We start from the raw sequence: 21,317 nt of genomic DNA, 5'->3' as shown, positions 1-21,317 counted from the left end.
GACAGTGTCCGGATTTGCATACCCCTAACACGAACCTGACCCGTTTATTAAATGAGTTAGTTGGGTCGACCCGTTTTATGACACAAACCTGTTTAAGCCAAACCCGAACCCTGCTAAGAAGCGGGTTGGAGGGACGTGTCAGATTTTGCCACCCCTAGTTGTAGGTTTAAAACCCGTGGTACGTTGAATAATAACTGGTGGAGGTCTTCAAAACAAAAAAAACAAACAAACTTGCAAATGATATTCAAGTTGAATGACACTCTTGAATTTCAAACCAAGTGGAGCATCCCTTGCTACAAGATTGAAGCTGGTTGTACTCACGAGTAGGCAAGGCAAGAGTATGGATGGACATGAGTTGAGTTCGAGCCAAAGCCTCTGTTGTTTGAACTCGGCTTGCTTCAAAATGCATGTGAGCTGAGCTTGAACAATATTATCAAAGCTTGGCTCGATTTCGAGCTTGAGTTGAGCCACACTTGACCGTTAATCAAAACTTGTGCGGGAATGAAGGATGGGACGGTGGTTAAAATCAAAACGTGTGCGGGAACGAAGACGGGATGGACTAACCCTATGATGTTCGCAAAGCTGTCCTCCTTTGCTGTGGTGTTTCTCCCGACATCTGGCTGATCCTCGACGACAAAAGAGCAGCGGACGGAGGCAGACGTGGAAGAGAAGGAAAGTAGGAGGAGGAGGAAGACGAGGAGAAAGGAGAGGGGAACAGAGGCAGATCGCGAGAGGGTTGCGGAGGGCGATGGGGCTCAAAGAGGCGCGCCCGTCGAGACAAAATGAACGTTCCCCTCATTCATGTTACTTTTGTAACAAGGAGCAGGAGGGTGGAATGAAAATATCATGTGTATAAGAATGTGGCGGACGTACAGAACGCCGTCCACCGCGTCCAACGTTTGTTGAAATTGCTGTTCTCAGTGAAATTTTCGTCAGAATCACACTGGGAACGACACATCAAACATGATGAAAGACATGAAACGGGAGTCACACTGGTAACGACACATCAAACATGATGAAAGACATGAAACGGGAATGAAAGCAGGGATGAAGTTTAAAATCAAAACCCATGCAAGAATGAAGGCGAGAATAAAGGGCAGAATTTTGAGAAGGAGTGAGAGAGTGGAGACCTTGTCCCTGCCCCAGTCCACTGCCATCTCTAGCCATGAACGGTTCCTTGGGGTCCCAACTCCAAGCCTACAGAAGTATTCAAAATCGCCCAACCACACTTAATCACATCTCACAAAATGATTGTATGAACGATATTCATCTTTCTTAAATTTTGTGAGGAAGGGGTGTCAATGGGTCAAGTTTGACCCGGATCAGACATACTAAACCCTATAATGGGGTTTGATGATCTAGAAGAAGGTTCGTAGTCTCTTGTGTCCGAACTAAGTCCGACCCGTTGCACCCCTACTTGTGAGCCGAGGATCAACAGCTGATGGGTTGTGGTCAGGTGCAAAACAGCACAATCATTTTGTGCAATGTGATTGCACCTGATCTGGTTTCTAGCCAGCCCGTCTCTCGGAATTATGATCATTGCACACTAATCTGCTGTTGTGGCCCCCACACTTTTCGCGTGCAATGTCCTTACAAGTAGTGTGCCGATGGTGGGTGATCAGGTGGAGCAGCACACTAAAAATGTGCAATCACGTTGCACCTAATCCTCCCTCCGTTTCTCCGTTGTGATAGCCCAAGCACTTGATTTTCGTTAGGGCACGGGAAACAGGATTTTTAGAATTGGAGGTTAACGAATCTCGGATTTCTATTACTAAGACAAGAGGATCATGAAAGAAAAGGAAGCGAAGGACTGATGCTCCCCACTCTATCTCTCTCTGTATCCACTTCTTGTTTACTTCCTCTTCAGGCGTCTCTTGATGCCTGACAGAGAGACAGAGAGGGGAGGAGCATGCGAAGAGAAGCGAACCCTAGTCTCCTTTTGATGCAAACCTCTCGTCTCGCCAGCCGCTTCCTCGAATCCCTTCGCGCCCACCGCCCCCCGTCGGCGTCTCGTCCTCCCGCCTTCCCCTCTCTCCTTCGCTCTCACGCAGTCTTCCTTCTACCCAGAGAAGCCGTAGGCCACCGGTTCCGTTTCTTCCACCCAAGTCGCGAGCTGATCGGTCGCTATGCTTCTCATCTGGATTTCGTTCCCCTTCACGGAGCTTTCGCTTTGCTGTTGCCCGTTTCGGCCTCCCAGAACTGCTCTTCACGCTGTAAGTGGGCGGAGATTTCATCACATTTTACGTTTCTATGCGTAGAAACAAAATGCAAACAATTCAAATGGACAGTTCGATCGGTACTCTTGTGCTTCTTTGGTGATAGTTGCAGCTTCGTATTTAACTTAGCTGATATCATTTTCGGTTTGCGATTCGTGATGGTTTTAGGTTTCCGATTTGTAAACCTGACCCTTGTGAGGACGACTTACAGTCTTCTGTGAACTGAACGAGTGATCTGGTGTGATATTGGAAACTTCGACCTAATTGTGGGCGTAGAAATAGAATGTTGGAGTTTTCAAGAGAGGAAGATTGCCTTAAGATATTTTCGGCTACCAAATATCAAGCGTGGTGGATTGCATAAACTAAAATTAATGATATGTAACTATCTTATTTGTCGTAACAAATAGGAGGGACTAGATGTTAATTTGGTCTTCCTTGGAGCGGAGACTTCAATTGCAGAAGAGATCTAAGATTTTTTTTTAAATGATCAATTCCTTCTAAACAATATGAAGCTTCCAAAAGTGTCATGTTATGTAAGCTCAGGTCTTTGTTTGGATTGACGGTTAATGACTTCCGCGAAATTCATTTGCCAAGATGTCTTCAACCGTCTCAGTGTTGGAGGACCTTGGTGCACGTTGTAATTCCACTGAGTTGGTTGAGCTCGGTTTTTGCTAACTATTAGTTCTGATGGGACTTGTTTTTCGAACACATCATTGTCACCTAAGATTATCTATTCTTCGAAAGTTTCAACTCTTAGTAGAAGCTATTGATCTTAACAGAGTTTTCATTACCTTTCTAATCAAATCAGTGGTCTACCATTAGACTTTGGATTCTTTCCAACATTGTTTTCCCACAGCCAATGAATAGTTCTCTTATTTGCTCATTAGTCGTATTTTCATTTGCAGCTTATTGCTCGAGCGTTAAAGATATTGAAAAATCAAACATTGTCGACCACAGGTACCTGTATTCATTTTTAGTCAGTTTTCAAATGGTCATTTACCATTAGAGTTTAAGCATATATCTTAATTTTTTTGTCTTGTATTTGAGAACATGTTTCCTTCCTGTAATATTTGTAGCTTTATCATCCCCTGGCCTATTGATTTATCAATCAGTGAACTCTGAACTAAGCCCATTTGTTCATGTATTTCTTACATGTGTGTGTGTGTGTGTTTGAATTGTAATTATGTGTATCATAGTCACAGATATCATGAATATTCTGAAATTATCATGATTTTTGTCACAATTTTACAAAGACCTTTACTATACCCAAACAACTGTGTAATTTGTAAGATATTTCTCTGCAATATTGTGCCGCTTTTTCAAAAAAAATGTGCTAAAAGTATTTTTCAAAATTACAAAGGTGAGAGTAATTTTATCACCATCATATACCCTTTTAATGAGGAGACTTTAGTATGGACGGAGAGAACCATTTATAGCCATTAGTTGGACGTCCCCTTTCCTCACTCATCAGTATGGGACTAAACTACAACAAGAGTCAACCAAAAATGCCAAAATAGATTAAAATACCTCTCTCTCACACATTTGTTTCCACAACCATTCTTTATTCTTTAATATTTATATTTTTTCTATTTATACATATTATATGTAGATTTCATATTTGTATGCATACTAACATTTTCCCATGATTTCTGCAAGGAAAACTAGTTCTTTAAAAAATATTACAAGATTGTTACTTGACATTTTCCGGGAATAATACATATGTACATACATACATAAAAGAAAAATAAGACAGGAGAGAGAGAGAGAAAAAAAAAGAGAGAACAAAGCTCCTGGCTTGATTATCTTCCAAACTACACATAGTGCAGGTCCTATCGGGCATCCCAGTCATCTCATCCAGATTATCAGATCCCATCAGATAGCCTGTCCCTGTGTCCATCTCTAGATCCTTTGTGGTTTGTTTGAAAACTTTAGTAGTGCAAATTGTTGGTGACTACGCTTTATCATGGATAGATGGACTCAATGGTTAAGTTGTTCCACGTGCCTACTTGAATAAATACTCTCAAATAATTTATTTTAACTTTTTCTCTTTCATGGATGTGTTCTGCTTTCAGATGTAGATATATTTGATTCATCTATATTTTTAGTACTGCCTGCTTATGAATATTAACTCCAGCCAACAAGCGGTGACAACTGCATTGTGGTGCAACTTTTTGGTCTTCTCTCTGAAATTTGGTGTGTGGTGGGCAACTTCTAGCCATGTTATGCTAGCTGAAGTTATACATTCGGTTGCAGACTGTGCAAATCAGGTGAGAATTACATACCTCTAGTAGTTTACTTTTGTCACGTTTTATTCTTATGATCTTATCCTTTATGTTTGTACTAATTTGTGGACAGCATAGCCATGTTCTTTGAATTTGAGACTCCTCAACCTAGTTGCCATGACTTCACCATCACACTTGATCTGCATTATATCTGTTTTAGTTAACTGCTATTTGTTTGTCCTACTTATCAGTTAATTTGTAATACTTTTGGTCCTTTGCTAACAATCATGTGGATGATGTCATGACCAATGACTTATTAAGGTCGACCTTTTCTCTTAGGCCCTACTTGCTTATGGTTTGAATAGCTCGAGGCGTGCCCCAGATGCTTTACACCCGTGAGTTCTTTTCAACATAATCTCTCAAAGATCATTATTTTTCAATAGGTACTTGTTGATAAGTAGACTTTGGAACCTTAGTGGCATAGTCTTAAGTGTCATCATAGCATTGATCACTACAATAATAACTGCTGTCTTTTGAATTACATGAAGAGGTAATCTTATTGATATGTATACCTATGTCGACTTCTAGGTTTTTGGTCTGTATTCAGTATTATTCATGTGAATGCTATTCAGTTGGCAGTACTGAGTTGCTTCTTGCATGTCTTTTGCAGTTACGGCTATTCAAAGGAAAGATTTGTCTGGTCTTTGATATCAGCTGTTGGAATATTTTGCCTTGGATCTGGTGCCACCATTATTCACGGCATTCAGAACTTGTGGATTTCACAGGTAAGCCGTATTTGACTACTAATCACAATTTCTGTCAGGGTTGTCTATTAACTTTCTCGGGACCCAAACCTCTTGACTGACTCTGATTTGCTTGTGTCATGCTCCATGTTTTGTTGCATTTCCTTTGTGCTTATTTGAAAACATATTGGTTCTTATTGCTTTATGGTTCTGCACTTCTGCTTGCTTGAGCAGCCTCCGACAAATATATATTATGCAGCTTTGGTGATTGGGGGTTCATTCATTATTGAAGGTGCTGGCCTGTTCTAACTGTTCTGTTGAATAGCATTATAATGGCCAAACATTGATTTAAGGAACTTTCAGTGTTCCATAATTGAAGTTTTCTTGTTATAGATATTGACTTTCTTATATTGTTCTGTTAAGGTGCTTCCCTTGTTGTTGCCATTAAGGCTGTTAGAAAAGGTGCTGCTGCAGAAGGTCTGAAAATATGGGACTATATCTGGAGAGGTCATGATCCAACCTCTGTGGCTGTTATGACGGAGGTACTGATCTATTTAGTGTTTCAGAATAAATAAAGGGAAAAAGAAATCTTGTTTGGAAGTTTAGTATGAATGTTTACATATGAAATGACAGTTGCCTGGACTGGTGACTGAGAAAAGTGAATGTTCTTATTTTTATGTGATACTTGATTCTTTTCCCTCAAGAAAAAAAAAGATTTTTTCAAGGTAAAAAAATATAGGAGCAATAACTGGAATGTGCTAAATACTTGGGAACATTTCAAACTTGAATGTATTGGAATTCCAACTCAATCCCAGTCATGCCCTTTTTTATCATGGAAAATAAATGCACTTACTGCATGTTTTGTGAATGAGTTGGATTGCAGAGTTCTCTCTAAAGCAAATATTTCTCTATATCCAGTGAATTGTGAATGATATTGACATAGATACAAGCATTACAAAGGAAAAACTAGATAAGTGGGATGTAACTTGAGCAACTGCAAGATTCAACAAATTCATCAATATATGAAGAGATTGACTTGCCAAGTTGGTCATCCGTAAAACTTAGCAATTCTATGTATTCAATTGTCTGGTTCTGACATAATATTACAAAGATAGCTGAATAACCCGAGTGGTTGCATGGGGAAATGCAAAAAGTGTGATGTTTAAGTGATTTATTAACAAGTTCTAAAAGGTTTAAGAGGTTTTCTGTAATAAGAAGGTGGATTGTCACATTGTGTAGGAAATTTGCTTCCTGATGAGAAAGGTTTCAAAGGTATAATGTTGATACAGCAATATAGCAAAAGAGTTATTTCCTATCTAGAGTTGATATAATGTTGTGATATTATGTTTCACTGTTGTGAATTGGTTGATTCTAAATTGTTCTGAGATGTTCTACTTTAATCTGGACCCTGGTGAATGCTTTTGTTTTCTCATAGGAACTTTTCCATAAAATCCAAAGGATGAAGGCACTCTATTGGCTTTCCATTAGTGATGCTATTTGAGACTAAACAATTATGTGGTCAATGAGCAACAAAAGGTCCTATCTGTTGTCCTCATAAACATGGATAAAAGCGTTAGAAGGCCAAACACTGAGCATATGAATGAATTATATATATATATCAAATACAGGATGACTCTACTTGCAACATATAGCTTGGACTTGGAGTGCCATTTGCACCAATATATTATGATAAAACTTGGATATTTCATTTTTCTATAACAAGGAGAAATCACCGCTGTGGTTCAGACGTTCCATTACATGCCGAGAGGTGGCATGTTGATCATAGCCAGGTGCACGGAGCCCTCACAATTGAGTTCTTTGAATTATGAAGGTGCTACCATGTCAGTAATACAGTCGGTAACTTTAGCAAAATTTTGAAACGGGTTGTCGACAAAGGCTGTTGTTGCAGATGTAGGGAGAAAAAAAAAGACCTACCTTCTGATTTATTTTGATGTATTTAGCTGCAGTAGATTGTCATACTGCCTGAAAAAGTGTATACGGGTGCCCGTGTGGCCGAATCCTATTAATAAGAGGAACCTTGGCTTAGAGGCTGACAAGATTACAATAGTTTGTAGAAGGCATGAAGGTTAAGGAGAATTGATACTCTGTCCTTGCTGGAGGCATGTCTTACTAACAAATAAGAATGAGCGCTGCGAGTATCATAAAAATCAGGTCCACAAAATAATTTTAGTAAAACTTGTTGCACTTGATAAAGTGATAGATTGTGGTTCTAATTTTTATTTCTGTCCCATGCAATATGACCATTCTAAGGCCTTTTTTTCTGAATGGAAACTAAAAGTCAATTATTTTGGTCTTAGTGCAAAAAATATTATGTCTTATCTGCTTCAAGCTTGAGTGCGAGAATGAATGTTGAGATTCTAGTGTCTTTGGTGTTTCTCCTTACCTTTGACTGTCACCAGAAGTCCTAAACCTTGCTTAGGCTGCACTGTCACATTGTTTTGATTAAGAGGACGTGACAGCTAAGCTATTCAAAATATGTTGGAAGTAAATATTGCTGAAGTTCCCGTAGTTATAAAGGTACTTATAAATGTGAAAGGTAAACTTTCTGCAGCAGTTTTGTGGATGTAAACGGGTTCGACTCAGGTCAAATATAATTGGATGTAGCCTTGTCAGATTTGGATTGAGATTCGGACTTGGATGAAGTGGGCTTATATCAATACAGATCTGATTAAGGTATATACCTGATTGGATATTCATTTGCATGTCAACTCTTCAGATCTCATTCGATTTTCAGTTGGATTTGGATGTAAAAACTAAAACCATAGAAGAAAAAAATTAACAAGATTGCATAGTGGACAAGAGTATGCATTTTAGACAATGCTGTGAAAATTTTTGAATATGTGAATTCTGAAATGGAAGTGGATATAAGTTTTTCCGTCTTTCTGCAAATGGAGACTGAGTATTTCTTTTGGCCTCACAAGTATCACTCTTTTTCATGTCATTCTAATTTTAGAAATCAACAGTTTAGGAGTTTCCGTGTGAATAACATAGTTAGAACTAATAAATGCTTCTTACCACTGAAGATGCTTATTCCCAGCCATCAAGAGATATTGACTTGCTTTCGGAAAGCATACTTTGTAGCTTTTTTTCTCTTCAGTGGTTCCATTATGTTCTTGTTCATGATTGACAAATGAGGCATTTTTTCTTTTATGATTCATATACTTCATGCCTTTGAAAAGATGTTATAAGGATTTTTTTTCCCTCCCCAGGATAGTGCTGCAGTAACTGGCCTTCTTATTGCAGCTGCATCTCTAGTGGCTGTCAACAGGACAGGGAATGCAATTTACGATCCTATTGGTTCAATTGTTGTTGGAAATTTACTTGGAATGGTACTCATGCTTGTTTTTCTCAATTTCTGGTTTCAACTATTATTTATGCTGTGGTACATTTTCAGCTTTGGATATGCTAAATACTGACTAGTAGTTGGAACTTGAAAATACTTGGTGCAACAACTGATGTGTGAGATATGATTGTGCTTTTGTCCTATGTGGCACAAGACCTTCAGTTAAGGTGTAGCCTCAAACCCTCAAACTGCTATAAGAAAGGGAAGAAATGAGAAAATCCAGCCTATTGTTTTTGCAACAACCTGTGCTTGTTTTTGCTACACTACATCATCCACTTACTTCTTTGTTCACATTATCCCATGATCCAAAATCAACACTCCCAATTTCGAACTTGTTTTGTTCATCTTCTTGTTTCTTTTGTTTCTGATCCCTTAGATGATTCTGAAAAAAACTTTTCATTTCAGGTGTAACTGCTTTGCAAAAGCTTACACCATGTTTTGTGTCAGCTAAGTAGCGTTTCAGCTTATAGATGCTTCCTGTAGTATCTTTATGACAGTAATTGCAAATTACATGTCTTACGAGTTTGGGATCTTTAGTGGGAGTTTGAACTTTAGCTCCATGATCTCATCCTACATCTCTTCTCATTGTTCAACTGCAAAAATGCATATAAGAAAATATATATTAACACAAAAAATTATAAAAACTCAAAGAGTTAAAAAAAAACTGAGACAATGTTTTATATAATCCAATGAATTCAGATTCATATTCAATAAGAATCAACATATATAACTTGGAAACTAATTATATAGCTCTGAAAATAACTGATAATACATACCTTTTATACAAGGGCTATATAAATTCTATATAAGCCATCTGAATGAACCTATACAAGAATTATCAGAGTTGAACACCAATTATTCATGCTCAGTTCGGCCACAAATTGCTCATGGCTCGGGTCATCAAGCTCGTCTGATGAGCCCAAATGAGCTTCATCCTAGAAACATATTATATAGCCGAAATGAGCTTCAGTTCACACAAGCTTACACCAAGAGAGTTGAGCCCAGGTCGGTTGAATTACCAGCTCTACTTGCTCCAACATGGTATAAGAACCTAAATCTTCATCTATTTTCCAACTTTCATAGAAAAATACAAGTTGCAGAATCATCATATTAACTTTGAACCTATGTCACATGGGTGCGGGTGCGGGTGCAGTTCGGCACTTCCAAAAAACCCGGGTGCGGGGGTGCGGCAGGGGCAAAAATGTAAATATATATATATAAGGGGGTCGGGGGGTTCCCCCGATGCGGGTTTTTTCAAATTTCATTTTATATACAGCTGCACGCACCCATCTCGTCAGGAGAACAGTGAATACTAATAGCCAGCAAGGCTACCACCATCATTATCATTTATTATGGAGAGAGAAAATCCTTTACGAAAAAGAAGGATCAGCAAGGCTACCACCATCATTATCATTTATTATGGAGAGAGAAAATCCTTTACGAAAAAGAAGGATCAGCAAGGCTACCACCATCATTATCATTTATTATGGAGAGAGAAAATCCTTTACGAAAAAGAAGGATCAGCAATGCTACCACCATCATTATCATTTATTATGGAGAGAGAAAATCCTTTACGAAAAAGAAGGATTAGGAGCAGCAGCTGCTGTTAGCAACTGACTATCATTTATTATGGAGAGAGAAAATCCTTTACGAAAAAGAAGGATTAGGAGCAACAGCTGCTGTCAGCTGCAGCAGTTGTCTATCATTTATCATGGAGAGAGAAAATCCTTTACGAAAAGAAGGATTAGGAGCAGCAGCTGCTGTCAACAAAATTTTTAAAAAAAATAAATTCGCAGCCCATTTCATAGGGCAAATTTTTTTTTTTTAAAAAAAATCCAAAAAAAATGGACCTAAATGATCCTGGGTGCGGTCAACGCACCCAGGATCGGGTTGACCGCACCCGCACTCGCGTTGAGTCGCGTCGACGCGGGTGCGGCACCCTGCTAGCCGAATCCCTGTGACATAGCTTTGAACCAAAAAAACCCAAACATATATATGAAAAATCAAGATGCAGGCATACATATTAAAATCTGAATATATGCATACATAGAAAATATTAAAATCTGAATATTTACCAAGATGCTACATATTAAAATCTATTTGAATTCATACTTTAATAACAAAAAGGAAACAACAAGCCCTTCAGACACTATCCGTTGCATACAATTTCTTGAGAATAGTTGGAAGAGGATTCACACACACACACACACATACACACAAAATGGCCATTCAAGAAAAATGCTTCAACATTTACAAAAATAAGCAAGAGGTGGGAGAGACCGAATGCACAAATAAATAAATAAAAACATATCTTCTTCTTCTTCACCCCTTGATGTGCCTCGCCCTGAGGTGTACACCTCAAAGCGTATGAGGCGTACGCTTCAGGGCATTTACATTTTTTTGCTACACCACAAGGCACAAAGGCCCTCTCCTTGAGACAAGACGCTCTTTTTGAGCCTTGATACGCGTTTTAATAACACTGATCACAACCCTTGATTTTATGAAGGAAGCACCCACAAAATAATAGTATATGTGGAGCAACATGCATTATAAACAACAATAATGGATGCAATAAGAACCAAAACAACATTTTTATGGTTTTACTTTTAACTATAGACATCTAGATTCTGCTCCCAAAGCATATAGCACTTTGAAACATTCCAGAAGAAGTTTTTTTTCAATTTTCATAGACAATATCAATATTTCCAAGGCTTGAAAAAAAAATAATCCAGGGACTCTTCTGTTTGCTTATGCTTGGTGATAATTTTATTGGAAATTGAAATCATGTTTGGCTCAAATTTTGTTTGATATAGCTATTTGTGTAAGTATTTTATGCTTAATATGGAGATTTTATTTTTTGCATAGTGTTTATTAATCGACTAAAGGGTACTCGATTGAGTCATTTTATCGTTGAACGTTCTAACCCAAGTATGGAAGTTTGCTTCATTCTCTCCATTGTTTCTCAGGTAGGGGGAGAGGCATGAGTTGGACTGTTGCCCAACCCCCCACTTTACCTTAATTAAGTCACCTCAAGCTATGTAGCCCTCTTAGGTTAGCTAGCAAACACGACAGGATTTTGGTAGATTCTCTACAGGTTTGAGACTTAAGGCTTGGGTGTGGTAGAGTGGTCCAAGAGAGAGAGAGAGAGAGAGTACCTTGCAATGGAAGCCATGGCTGTCGCCGGAGATTTCTCAGGTCACTGAAAATCGCCTAACGTTGCCAGATTCGGGGAAGTAGCAGCCAAGAACAAACCCTAGAGCCTCTCTCAAATTATCATTTGAAAAACCTCTCTTTCTCTCTCCCTTTGTACTTTTATTTTTACAACAAATGACCTTTTGACCCTTAAAAAATGTGCACCTTTTTTTTGTGGTAAAAACTGAATAAGGTAGGGTCAAAAATGTCCGAGCCCCAAAAAAGGGGAATCAACCCAGGAAATGAGATTCCCAACTCTGTGAATCACGCTTCCACCAAAAGGGAGTCGTGTTTCCTCAAATAGGAAATGCGCTTCAATTTGGTTCGGCAATGCGCTTTCCATTGTCGGGAAGCTCGCTTCCCATAAATGGGAATGTGAGGTTCCGATTTAAAAGAAGCGCTTCACCGATTTCGGTAACCCTGTGCATAACTTTACACAGTTGTGTCTAGCTTGGCCCATGTCCATATATGTATCTGCCTAGATGCTATACAGCATCACTGTTACATGTAAATCTGCATGTTTGTTTCTTGACTGGACACTTGGGGAACATTCCTTCTTCAGTTCCTTATTTTATTTTTTAGTGCAGCATATTGATTCAAGATAGTGTATTCAGTTTTCATAATCCTATCAGTCTGTTTTTTGGAAGTAGTCCCTAGTAATTATTGTGTGTCTGCCAATTTTTCTATATTGGACCCTAGCTTGTCGAATATCTTCAAAATTGTTTAGCTAGTAATTGACAGAGTGGGTGTACATGACTATATTTTCTGCATCCTCCAAAGTGTTAACTTTGATTGTGTAAGATGATGGTTTTGCAGGTTGCCATTTTTCTCATCCAAAGAAACCGCCAGGTTTTGATTGGTAGAGCAATTGACGATCATGATATGGAGCGGGTGCTCCGTTTTCTGGCTTCTGATCCGGTGAATAATAATCCCATAGCCAACTCTGTTAATCACCTAAATTCATTACAAGTGTTCATTACAGTTTTGAACTCTTTCTCAGTCTTGTTCATAAAGATCTGTGTATTTTTTCAAGGTTGTCGATGCTATTTATGATTGCAAAAGTGAGGTGATTGGACCTGGATTCTTTAGGTTCAAAGCAGAGATAGGTTCTCTCTCTCTCTCTCTCTCTCTCTCTCTCTCTCTCTCTCTCTCTCTCTCTTGCCAGTTATCCATTTTTTTCTCAAACGATATGATAATTGAAGATTGAAAAACTTGTTTTGCTAAACACATTCATATCATCAGATAAATTAAAAGCCAGTTTTAAAGTTAGGTTGAGCTTGATCAGTCATTTTGACTCTCAATGGAGAGGCACTGAAAACAAACCATAACAAAATAGAAAGACCATCACCTCTCTAAATGGGGTGACATTTCTATTAGTGATATGATATTACTAGCAAATATCTTGTTAGTTGGAATTCTAGAATGCAATTCTAAGCAATCATGATTTGGCCATTGTGACTTTCCCAATGTACTCCATAACATGGATAAGGGTATCTGGTGCAACATATCCCAGGTATTGGTTATAGGTGGTATGATATAAAAAGTTGAGACATAAGGAATAGCTATCCTTTTGCATGTGTGTGTGCGCGCACACGCTCTATTCATGCATGCAAAATTCACAGCTGAACCTGCATGGGTTTAATATTAAATTAATTTTCTTTTCATGTTTATGTATGTTTTAAAAGTCCATGGAAATACCTGTTTTTAGGTTTTCCTTGAGCTTCTTAGTTTGTCTGCTATGATTCACATCCAACATGAGTGCCTAGGGAAAATTTGATGTGCATGTAACACGTACTTTATATCTTTGTTTTCAATTCCTGAAGATGTGGGACCTGTCGTTCTGGCTTTTCTTTTAACAGATTTTAATGGAGAGGTTTTGGTGCAAAATTATCTACAAAGGACTGGACGTGAGGAGTGGGCTAAACAGGTACCCACTAATAATCTAGCATTATTTCATGAAAATTTAGTGTCGTTATCTTGTATATTTGAGCATGATTGTGCTTTTAAAAGTCCAACTTCTAGTTGGTGCCTGGATTCAATCTTAGGCCCCAGTCTGATTCAAATTCAATAACGCGTTTGAGTGAGCAACAAGCTTGAAGATTGTATAATAGACCTGTGTCAGTGGTGAGTTTCACAGCTCAGAATGTCAGATCCAAGCCAGGACTTTTTGTAGCTATCTGCACAATCTGGCTTTGTTTTAAAATGACAGGAATCTGCTGATCTGTGATTTGACCAGCAACATGGATCACGTAAACTAAAATGCTATAATCTGGTCTGTAACATAAGCATAGGTTGGTATTCTCGTGTTTCATTTACCATTCAACATTACTTTTGGAACAGTAAATTTGAACATTAAAAACCATGACAAAAATGAATGTATAGATTGCATCAAAGTACAATTGTCAAGAAAGTCAAGCTTCCCATCCAAGGCTCCAGATGTCAAACATGATTGTTACCAAGTGAACCATGAGACACATCCATATACTCTGATCTACTTTAAAATGCATGAGTTGGTGAATTTCATAATTGGATATGCTCCTCTGCAGCAAAGACCTGCACTGTATGTGTGTGTAGGGATGCAAACAGATCGGATCTGGATCAGCTAAATACATAGGAAAGTCAGATCCGGATGTAAGGAAATGCGGCTCTTTCACGAAAGCACAAATGCTTGCAACAAGTGTCTATCAAAGACACTTTAATCATAACCCACAAAAGGGCACATATGAGAGAATTCAAGAAGAAAAATAATAAACTTTATTTCATTCACATAAAATGCTTAAGAAGCATTTATACAATGAGAGGGGAGTTACCCCTATTTATATACATGAGAGAAAGGGAGAGAGGAGCCTTTAGAAGGCTCCAAAAGAGTCGTTGTAACTAGTCCAACGACTCTATTTGTAGCCGTTGGACTAGCTCCAACAGCTATTCAAACTAGTCAATCTTTGACTAGTTTGAGTCTAGTTCAATATGAACTAGCTAGTCTAAAATACAAAAAATAAATAAAGAAAAAGAAAATTATAAATTATATTATATATAATTATATTTATATGTATATACACTTTTTAATTCTCCCTCAAACTTACGGTACAATGAGCGAAAGTTTATTTAAGAGGAAATGAAATCTAGGAGCAACGAGAGGTTTGGTGAAGAAATCCGCTAATTGGTATTCTAATGTAACATAAGGCAGATCAATGGTTTCATATAGATACTCCTCTCTGACATAGTAACAATCCTTCTCGATATGTTTGGTGCGTTCATGAAATGTTTGGTTACTGGTAATGTAGATCACACTTTTGTTGTCACAACACGTGTGAGGCTTTTATCCCTTCAACTCTCATGTCAGTCAGTAGTCTTTTGAGCCAGATTACCTCTATTGTTGTGATGGCCATGGCTCGGTATTCAACTTCGGTTGACGAAAGAGAGACATTTTGCTGCTTCTTGCACCGCCATGAAATCAAAGATTCACCTAAGAAAACACAAAAAACAGTGGTTGAATGCTTGTTATTGGTGTCACCTCCTCAGTCAGCACCAGTATAAACAATTAAATCTAACGAAGATGAAGCAAACAAGAAGAGGCCTCATGATAGGGAAGACTTAATGTATCTAACTATACGCAAAATTGCTCCTATGTGAACAGAATTGGGAGTGTGCTGAAATTGATTAGTTGTGTGTACAACGTGTGCTATATCAGGTCTAGTAATGGAGAGATAGAAAAGTGCTCCAATACGCTGTTTGTAAGGTGTGGGATTCTCCATCGTCAATTCTCATTTTGGTGTTGACAATTTCTAGAGTATCTACTTTCTTATTATCTGTGATTCCGGACTTGAAAACAATATCAAAAGCAAACTTTGATTGAGATAATAAATAACCTCGAGGGGAATAAGCAACTTTAATTTCTAAAAAATATCTTAATAAACCTAAATCAGTTAATTCAAAATGATTTTTAAGAAACTTTTTAATGTTTTCAATTCCGTGTTTGTCTCCTCCAGTGATGATCATGTTATCCATATAAAGAAGAAGAAGAAGAATTCATGCCTCAGAAATCTTAACAAATAAAGCAATGTCTGTCAAGTAAGTTCTGAATCCAATATCGAGCATAACATGACTAAACCTATCATATCAGACTTTTGGTGCCTGTATAAGACCATAAAGAACTTTTTCTAAACGAAGAGCCTTACCCTTAGGAATACTTATACCAGGTGATGCTTCCATATATACTTCTTCAACTAGGTTTCTATTGAGAAAACCATTTTTGACATCCATTTGAAATGTAGGTCATTTTCTACTAGAGGCTAAGGCTATTAAGGTCCTAACCGTGGTCATCCTGGCAATTTGAGCAAAAGTTTTTTTGTAATCTATGACATAGTTTTTTCTAACGCTTCTAATTTTGCCCTCATGGCTTCTACCCATTCTATATATAGGATGAAGGTTCTATATACGAGTGAATCAATGCAATGAATGCCTTATATGTTGGAGAAAAGGATTTGTTGACAAATTTATCGAGTGGTTTAGAGACTCTGGATACATTTCTTGATATATACAATTTTTCATTTTTAACATCAAAACACCTATAGCCTTTTTGGTTATTTGCATAACCTAAAAAAGCACAGGGAATGACACGAGAAGATAGTTTATAATTCTTGTTTGTAAAGACAACATTTGTATCCAAAAACTCTTAACCTAGAGTAATTAGGAGATAATTTAACAAGTTTTTCAATTAGAGTTATACTTTTCAAAGAAGAAGATGACATTCGGTTAATGAGATAGGTAGCCGTTAGGGCTGCTTCAACCAAAAACTCTTTTGGTATTTGGTTTGCTATCAATAAGGTCCTAGTAGTTTCCATAATGTGTCGGTGTTTTCGTTCGGCCAAACCATTTTGTTGTGGTATGTGAGGGCAAGATCTTTGATATGTGATGTCATGTAAATTGAGATAATCTTTAAATTCTTTTGACAAAAATTTTCCCCTTGAGTCTGTGCGAAAAATGGAAATATCATTTTGAAATTTATTTTTAGCTATTTTGTGAAATGTTTGAAAATGCAAAAAAAACTCTGATTTATGTTTAAGGAAGTAGATCCAAGTATGCCTAGAGAAATCATCATCAAAAATTACATAATATGTGTATCCGCCTTTCGATATGACTGGTGCGGGACCCCAAACATTAGAATGTATTAACTCAAGTGGTCTAGATGAAACAAAAAGTTCTACCATGAAATGGTAATCTCCTTATTTTATCAAGAATACAATCTTTACAAGCAAAATTTTGAGAACTACAAATTTTTTCTAAACATGGAAAGTGTTGGATTTTGGATACGAGGATGGCCAAGTCTTTTGTGCCATAGATCCAAATCCAATTTTTGAACATTGTAACAAAAGACATTCTTGGGTAATTCCAAAAAATCTATATAGTAGAGTCTTTCTCTATGGCCTTCCCAATTAGCTTCCGTGACAGGTGATCATGTACCCAACAACCATGAGAAGAGAAGGAGGTGTTACACCCATAATCAGATATTTGAGAGACAGATAAAAGATTTAGATTTGATTTGGGAATATATCTGACTTTTGAAACAAAGAATTTTTTGGAGTTTTGAAAATTTTTGAAATTTCCTTTTCTTTTTATTTCAAGAGATATATCATCGACTATGAAAGCATTTAACACACTTGAATTATTATTATGACATTCAGACAAACTATTATTATTTGGGGTCATATGAAAGGAAACAATAGAGTCAAGAAGCCAAGGAAAGTTACTAGGATCGGAAAAGGATGAAACAACTGTTCTGGTTGAGGCTTCAGTTGAGAAAGATGCTCTTTTGAGAAGAGGTTGAAGAATTTTCATTAATTATGTCATAGATGCATCTTTATTGACTTGGTCTTTTGATTCTTGTGATGAACCGATTGATGCGACTTTCTTTTCTCTCTTCTCTTTAATATAGGACATTGAAGCCTATAATATCTCGGTTCATGACAATACTGACAAATCACTTTTCTTTTGTCATAACCATTGCTTTGTCTATCGAAATAAGGCTGCCTATAAGTGCGCATATAGTTCCCCGGTCTAGATACGGCTAGAACGAAATCTTCTTCATTCTTTGGAGTATTATTTTTTAGCCTATTTTTCTTCATAGTCAATTCCTCGATAGTGTCAACAATAGAGGAAATTTTTCCTCTATGTAGAAGGGTTGATTTGGTTGTTTTAAATTTCGGCCTCAAACAATTTACAAATCGGTAAAAATGTTCCATATCGAGTTATTTTTGGCGAAGCTCGATATCTTTAGTACAATGCCACTTTGGTTCAAGAAGAGCCAATTCTTTTCAAAGTTTGGACAACTCATTATAATATTCTCTAATACTTTTGTCCCTTTGGGTCATAGTTCACACTTTATCTTGTAAATTACACACATGTGCAATGTCTTTAAGGGAATACATATTTCTAAGATATTCTCAAGTCTTATTGGCATGCTTAAATTTTGCAAGACTAGAGTATTTCTTGATATCTACCATATTAATTAGCCAATACATGATCTTGGTATGCCCCATCCTCCATTCTTTTCACTTTTTCTCATATGTAGCTAATGCCTTAGTTTTCTCTCCTTCCGTGAGAGGTAACGCTTTCTCATTTTCAATCTTTGTGACAATTAGTTTTGGTTATGAATCAGAACCATCTACTAACCCTCACAACCCCTTCTCCCAAATGTGGTGCTTCATAATTGAAGCCCACATCACATAATTGGTATCGTTTAGTTTTACGGCATGATCGTGACTTTATCATTGTCATCCATTCTTACATGGGTGAAGAAGAGAGACATAAGATGAGAAGAAAAAGAAAAAAAAGAGAAAAATATGAGAGAAATAAGGAGCAAGAGCACAATCACGATCTTTGAGTAGTCAACGATCCTTCGAATCACTTTTTTCTTCAACTATGTTGGCACAAAAGCACTTGAATCATGAACAAGAAGACAAATCAACTTCTTGCTAGAATGACACAGAAAACAAAGTAGCAACTTTTCAAGATCTATAAGCTTCCAAGCTCTGATACCATGTAAGGAAATGAAGCTCTTTCACGAAAGCACAAATGCTTGCAACAAGTGTCAATCAAAGACACTTTAATTATAACCCACAAAAGGGCACAAATGAGAGAATTAAAAAAGAAAAATAATAAATTTTGTTTCATTCGCATAAAATGCTTAAGAAGCATTGATACAATGAGAGGGGAGTTACCCCCATTTATATACATGAGAGAGAGAGAGGGACAGAGGAGCCTTTAGAAGGCTCCAAAAGATTCGTTGGAGCTAGTCCAATGGCTCTATTTGTAGCCGTTGGACTAGTTCCAATGGCTATTCAAACTAGTCAATCTTTTACTAGTTTGAGTCTAGTTCAATATGAACTAGACAGCCTAAAATACAAAAAATAAATAACGAAAAAAGGAAAAAATATATAAATAATTATAAATTATATTATATATAACTATATTTATATGTAACCTGATTGGGTTAGAACATCCAAAAATCATAAAACTTCCATACTGGATCTGGTCCATTTGCATCCCTAGTCAAAATGCTTGGGTAACCAAGCCATCAGGGTACACTTGAATCCACCAAATAACAACTGGCTTAGGGTTTAGGTTTGGATTATGTCAGATTGAAAAAAATGGAAGCCCAAACCTTATAATTTAAAGAGCATCTAACATATGCATTTGTTTCTACTTAGACGTACAAAATGCTCAGATCAAGCTGGGTTGGGTTGGATATCGAGCAAAACACAGCTCAAACCTGACCCACATATTTCTTGGGTTGGCTTTGGGTCAAACCAAATAATATTTGGTTCAGCATTTTGATGCTCCTCATACCTTGGTATTAAGTTTTTTTTCAGGTCTGGTTCCCAAACTTGACTCATTGACCACTATATGTGCGTGTTTTCGTCTGCCAGCCGCACCAAGGTCTTCATTTTTTCTTTTTCTACTTATACCACTAACTGTTTCTAAATAATCCTCTATATAACTTGGACCATTCAAGGATATTTATAGTGGATTTATATATTGTTCAAAGTAAATATTTTTATAAAGAATCTTCAGTTTTAAGATACCGAAATTTAAGTATGATTCCTATATATGTGGACATCAGCATTATTTTAAAAAAATTTGAGGTGCAAACTGAAACTTAAAGTGAAGCTGAGAATATCCAGTATGTGCTACAGGGCAGTGTAGATTGTGCGCTTTAGCACTCAAAAACTGGCTATTAGCTAGCTTTGAGGAACCTGTAGTTTTATACTTGATATTTATTATACTGTATGTGGTGATATGTGTGTTGGTGATGTGAGCAGTTCCGAGAAGCTGCAAAGGGAAAAGATGACAAGTATCTTTTCAATATCATGTCAAGCTATGGTAAGAAATGTAATATCAGAACTTCTTATGACCTTTTTACAAGATCTTCATCCAACTTGTCTCAACATCCAGGTGAGGAAGTTGTGACCGCACTAGGTAGTGAAGTCGACAGGTTGGAGAAAGAAATACAGAAGATTGTCCCTGGAATCCGGCATGTTGACATTGAAGCTCACAATCCGAAGGGTCCATTGCCATAATCATTTTAGGTTCTCAGAGTACATTAGCAGGTGAGACAGTTTGTATGAGCTAGCCAATGATGTTTTGTGTTTTTAAATGAGCAGCCTCTTGTACAGCCTGTAAGAAGCCATATCTCATTCTTGTGTAGAAATGCCTTCTTGATGTAAAGTGTGCCATAAAGATGGTAGTTCTCCTTGTGGAAATTATGGAGCCAGCCTTTTGCTTTACAGGAAATGAATGTACAAACATTCCAAGAAGCGCAATGTGAAGCGGCATTTTTTGTTTAATTTTTTCTTGAGGTGTGCCAGTGGTAGTGCGATGGTGCTGATTGTTACATGGTCTAAGCTTATATCACTTCTCATGGTTTCATACCTCCACGCTTCCGCCTTGCATGCACAGACCCCATCATACCATAGTTTAATAGAGAAGCAGCAACATTAGAGTAGGTAGATGACCCAAATACAGTCTCCTGGACGCTGGGGTCTGTTTGATGCACTTGACAACTGATTAAAATTAAGCTGAGATTGATCAGAGTACTGGGATCAGGTTTTACACGATTTTTGTCGGGTATCAAATGTCATATATGTTTACATTGAAATCATTTACTTTAAAAAATATATCAATCACCAAGTTCAGGTCTGGGCCTGAATCCAAATTCAATTCATTGTTTCTTACACCAATGATATTTTTTATGAGGAACACTTCCTGAAGTGAGGAAAACCCCGGGTGGGGTCCCATGACCACCGTGCGCCAGTATGGTTTGATCTGGTATCTTTGTCTCAGCGCCCTCACAATCACTCCACTGTAAAAATCTGTACACGGAACAGATTCTAGTGATTCAAAGGCTGGTTCCCACTAAAAACAATATCCATGAATTTGATTGGATACTAGTGATGTTGCTGTTCTTTTTGTCATGATATGTTAAAAAATATAAAATTTCTGATCAAATCAGAGAGAGAGAGAGAGAGATGATAATGATGATGATGATGATGATGATGATGATGATGATGCACTCAAGGCA

At 37.4% G+C, this 21,317-nt stretch overlaps 1 protein-coding gene across 2 annotated transcripts; it reads left to right on the top strand.

The window, feature by feature from the left end:
- The first annotated feature begins 1,732 nt into the window (after nt 1-1,732).
- Nucleotides 1,733-20,583, top strand: LOC149835631 (Cation efflux family protein). 2 transcript variants are annotated; one of them, XM_090010598.1, is made up of 13 exons: nt 1,733-2,213; nt 3,122-3,173; nt 4,351-4,483; nt 4,778-4,833; nt 5,109-5,223; nt 5,416-5,473; nt 5,605-5,723; nt 8,412-8,531; nt 12,554-12,655; nt 12,771-12,843; nt 13,597-13,664; nt 20,059-20,119; nt 20,192-20,583. In XM_090010598.1, the coding sequence occupies exons 1-13, from the start codon at nt 1,910-1,912 to the stop codon at nt 20,314-20,316; spliced, it is 1,386 nt and encodes a 461-aa protein (XP_089866724.1). In that variant the 5' UTR covers nt 1,733-1,909; the 3' UTR covers nt 20,317-20,583. The 2 variants fall into 2 exon arrangements, with proteins under 2 accessions (XP_089866724.1, XP_089866723.1); XM_090010597.1 differs by having other exon boundaries at nt 1,799-2,213; nt 12,539-12,655.
- Nucleotides 20,584-21,317: the final 734 nt, after the last annotated feature.

Source organism: Nuphar pumila, chromosome 6 (genome assembly GCF_984573655.1).
Source record: "Nuphar pumila chromosome 6, dmNupPumi1.hap1.1, whole genome shotgun sequence".
Taxonomy (NCBI): Eukaryota; Viridiplantae; Streptophyta; class Magnoliopsida; order Nymphaeales; family Nymphaeaceae; genus Nuphar; species Nuphar pumila.
The sequence above is the reverse complement of the archived record's forward strand: the minus strand, read 5'-3'. Positions and strand labels throughout refer to the sequence as shown.

Coding starts and splice junctions, on each gene's coding strand:
- LOC149835631 (XM_090010597.1), top strand. CDS start 1,910: ATGCGAAGAGAAGCGAACCCTAGTCTCCTTTTGATGCAAACCTCTCGT. Junction 3,174..4,350: donor TCAAACATTGTCGACCACAG/GTACCTGTATTC, acceptor TATTAACTCCAG/CCAACAAGCGGTGACAACTG. Junction 12,656..12,770: donor GTTTTCTGGCTTCTGATCCG/GTGAATAATAAT, acceptor TATTTTTTCAAG/GTTGTCGATGCTATTTATGA.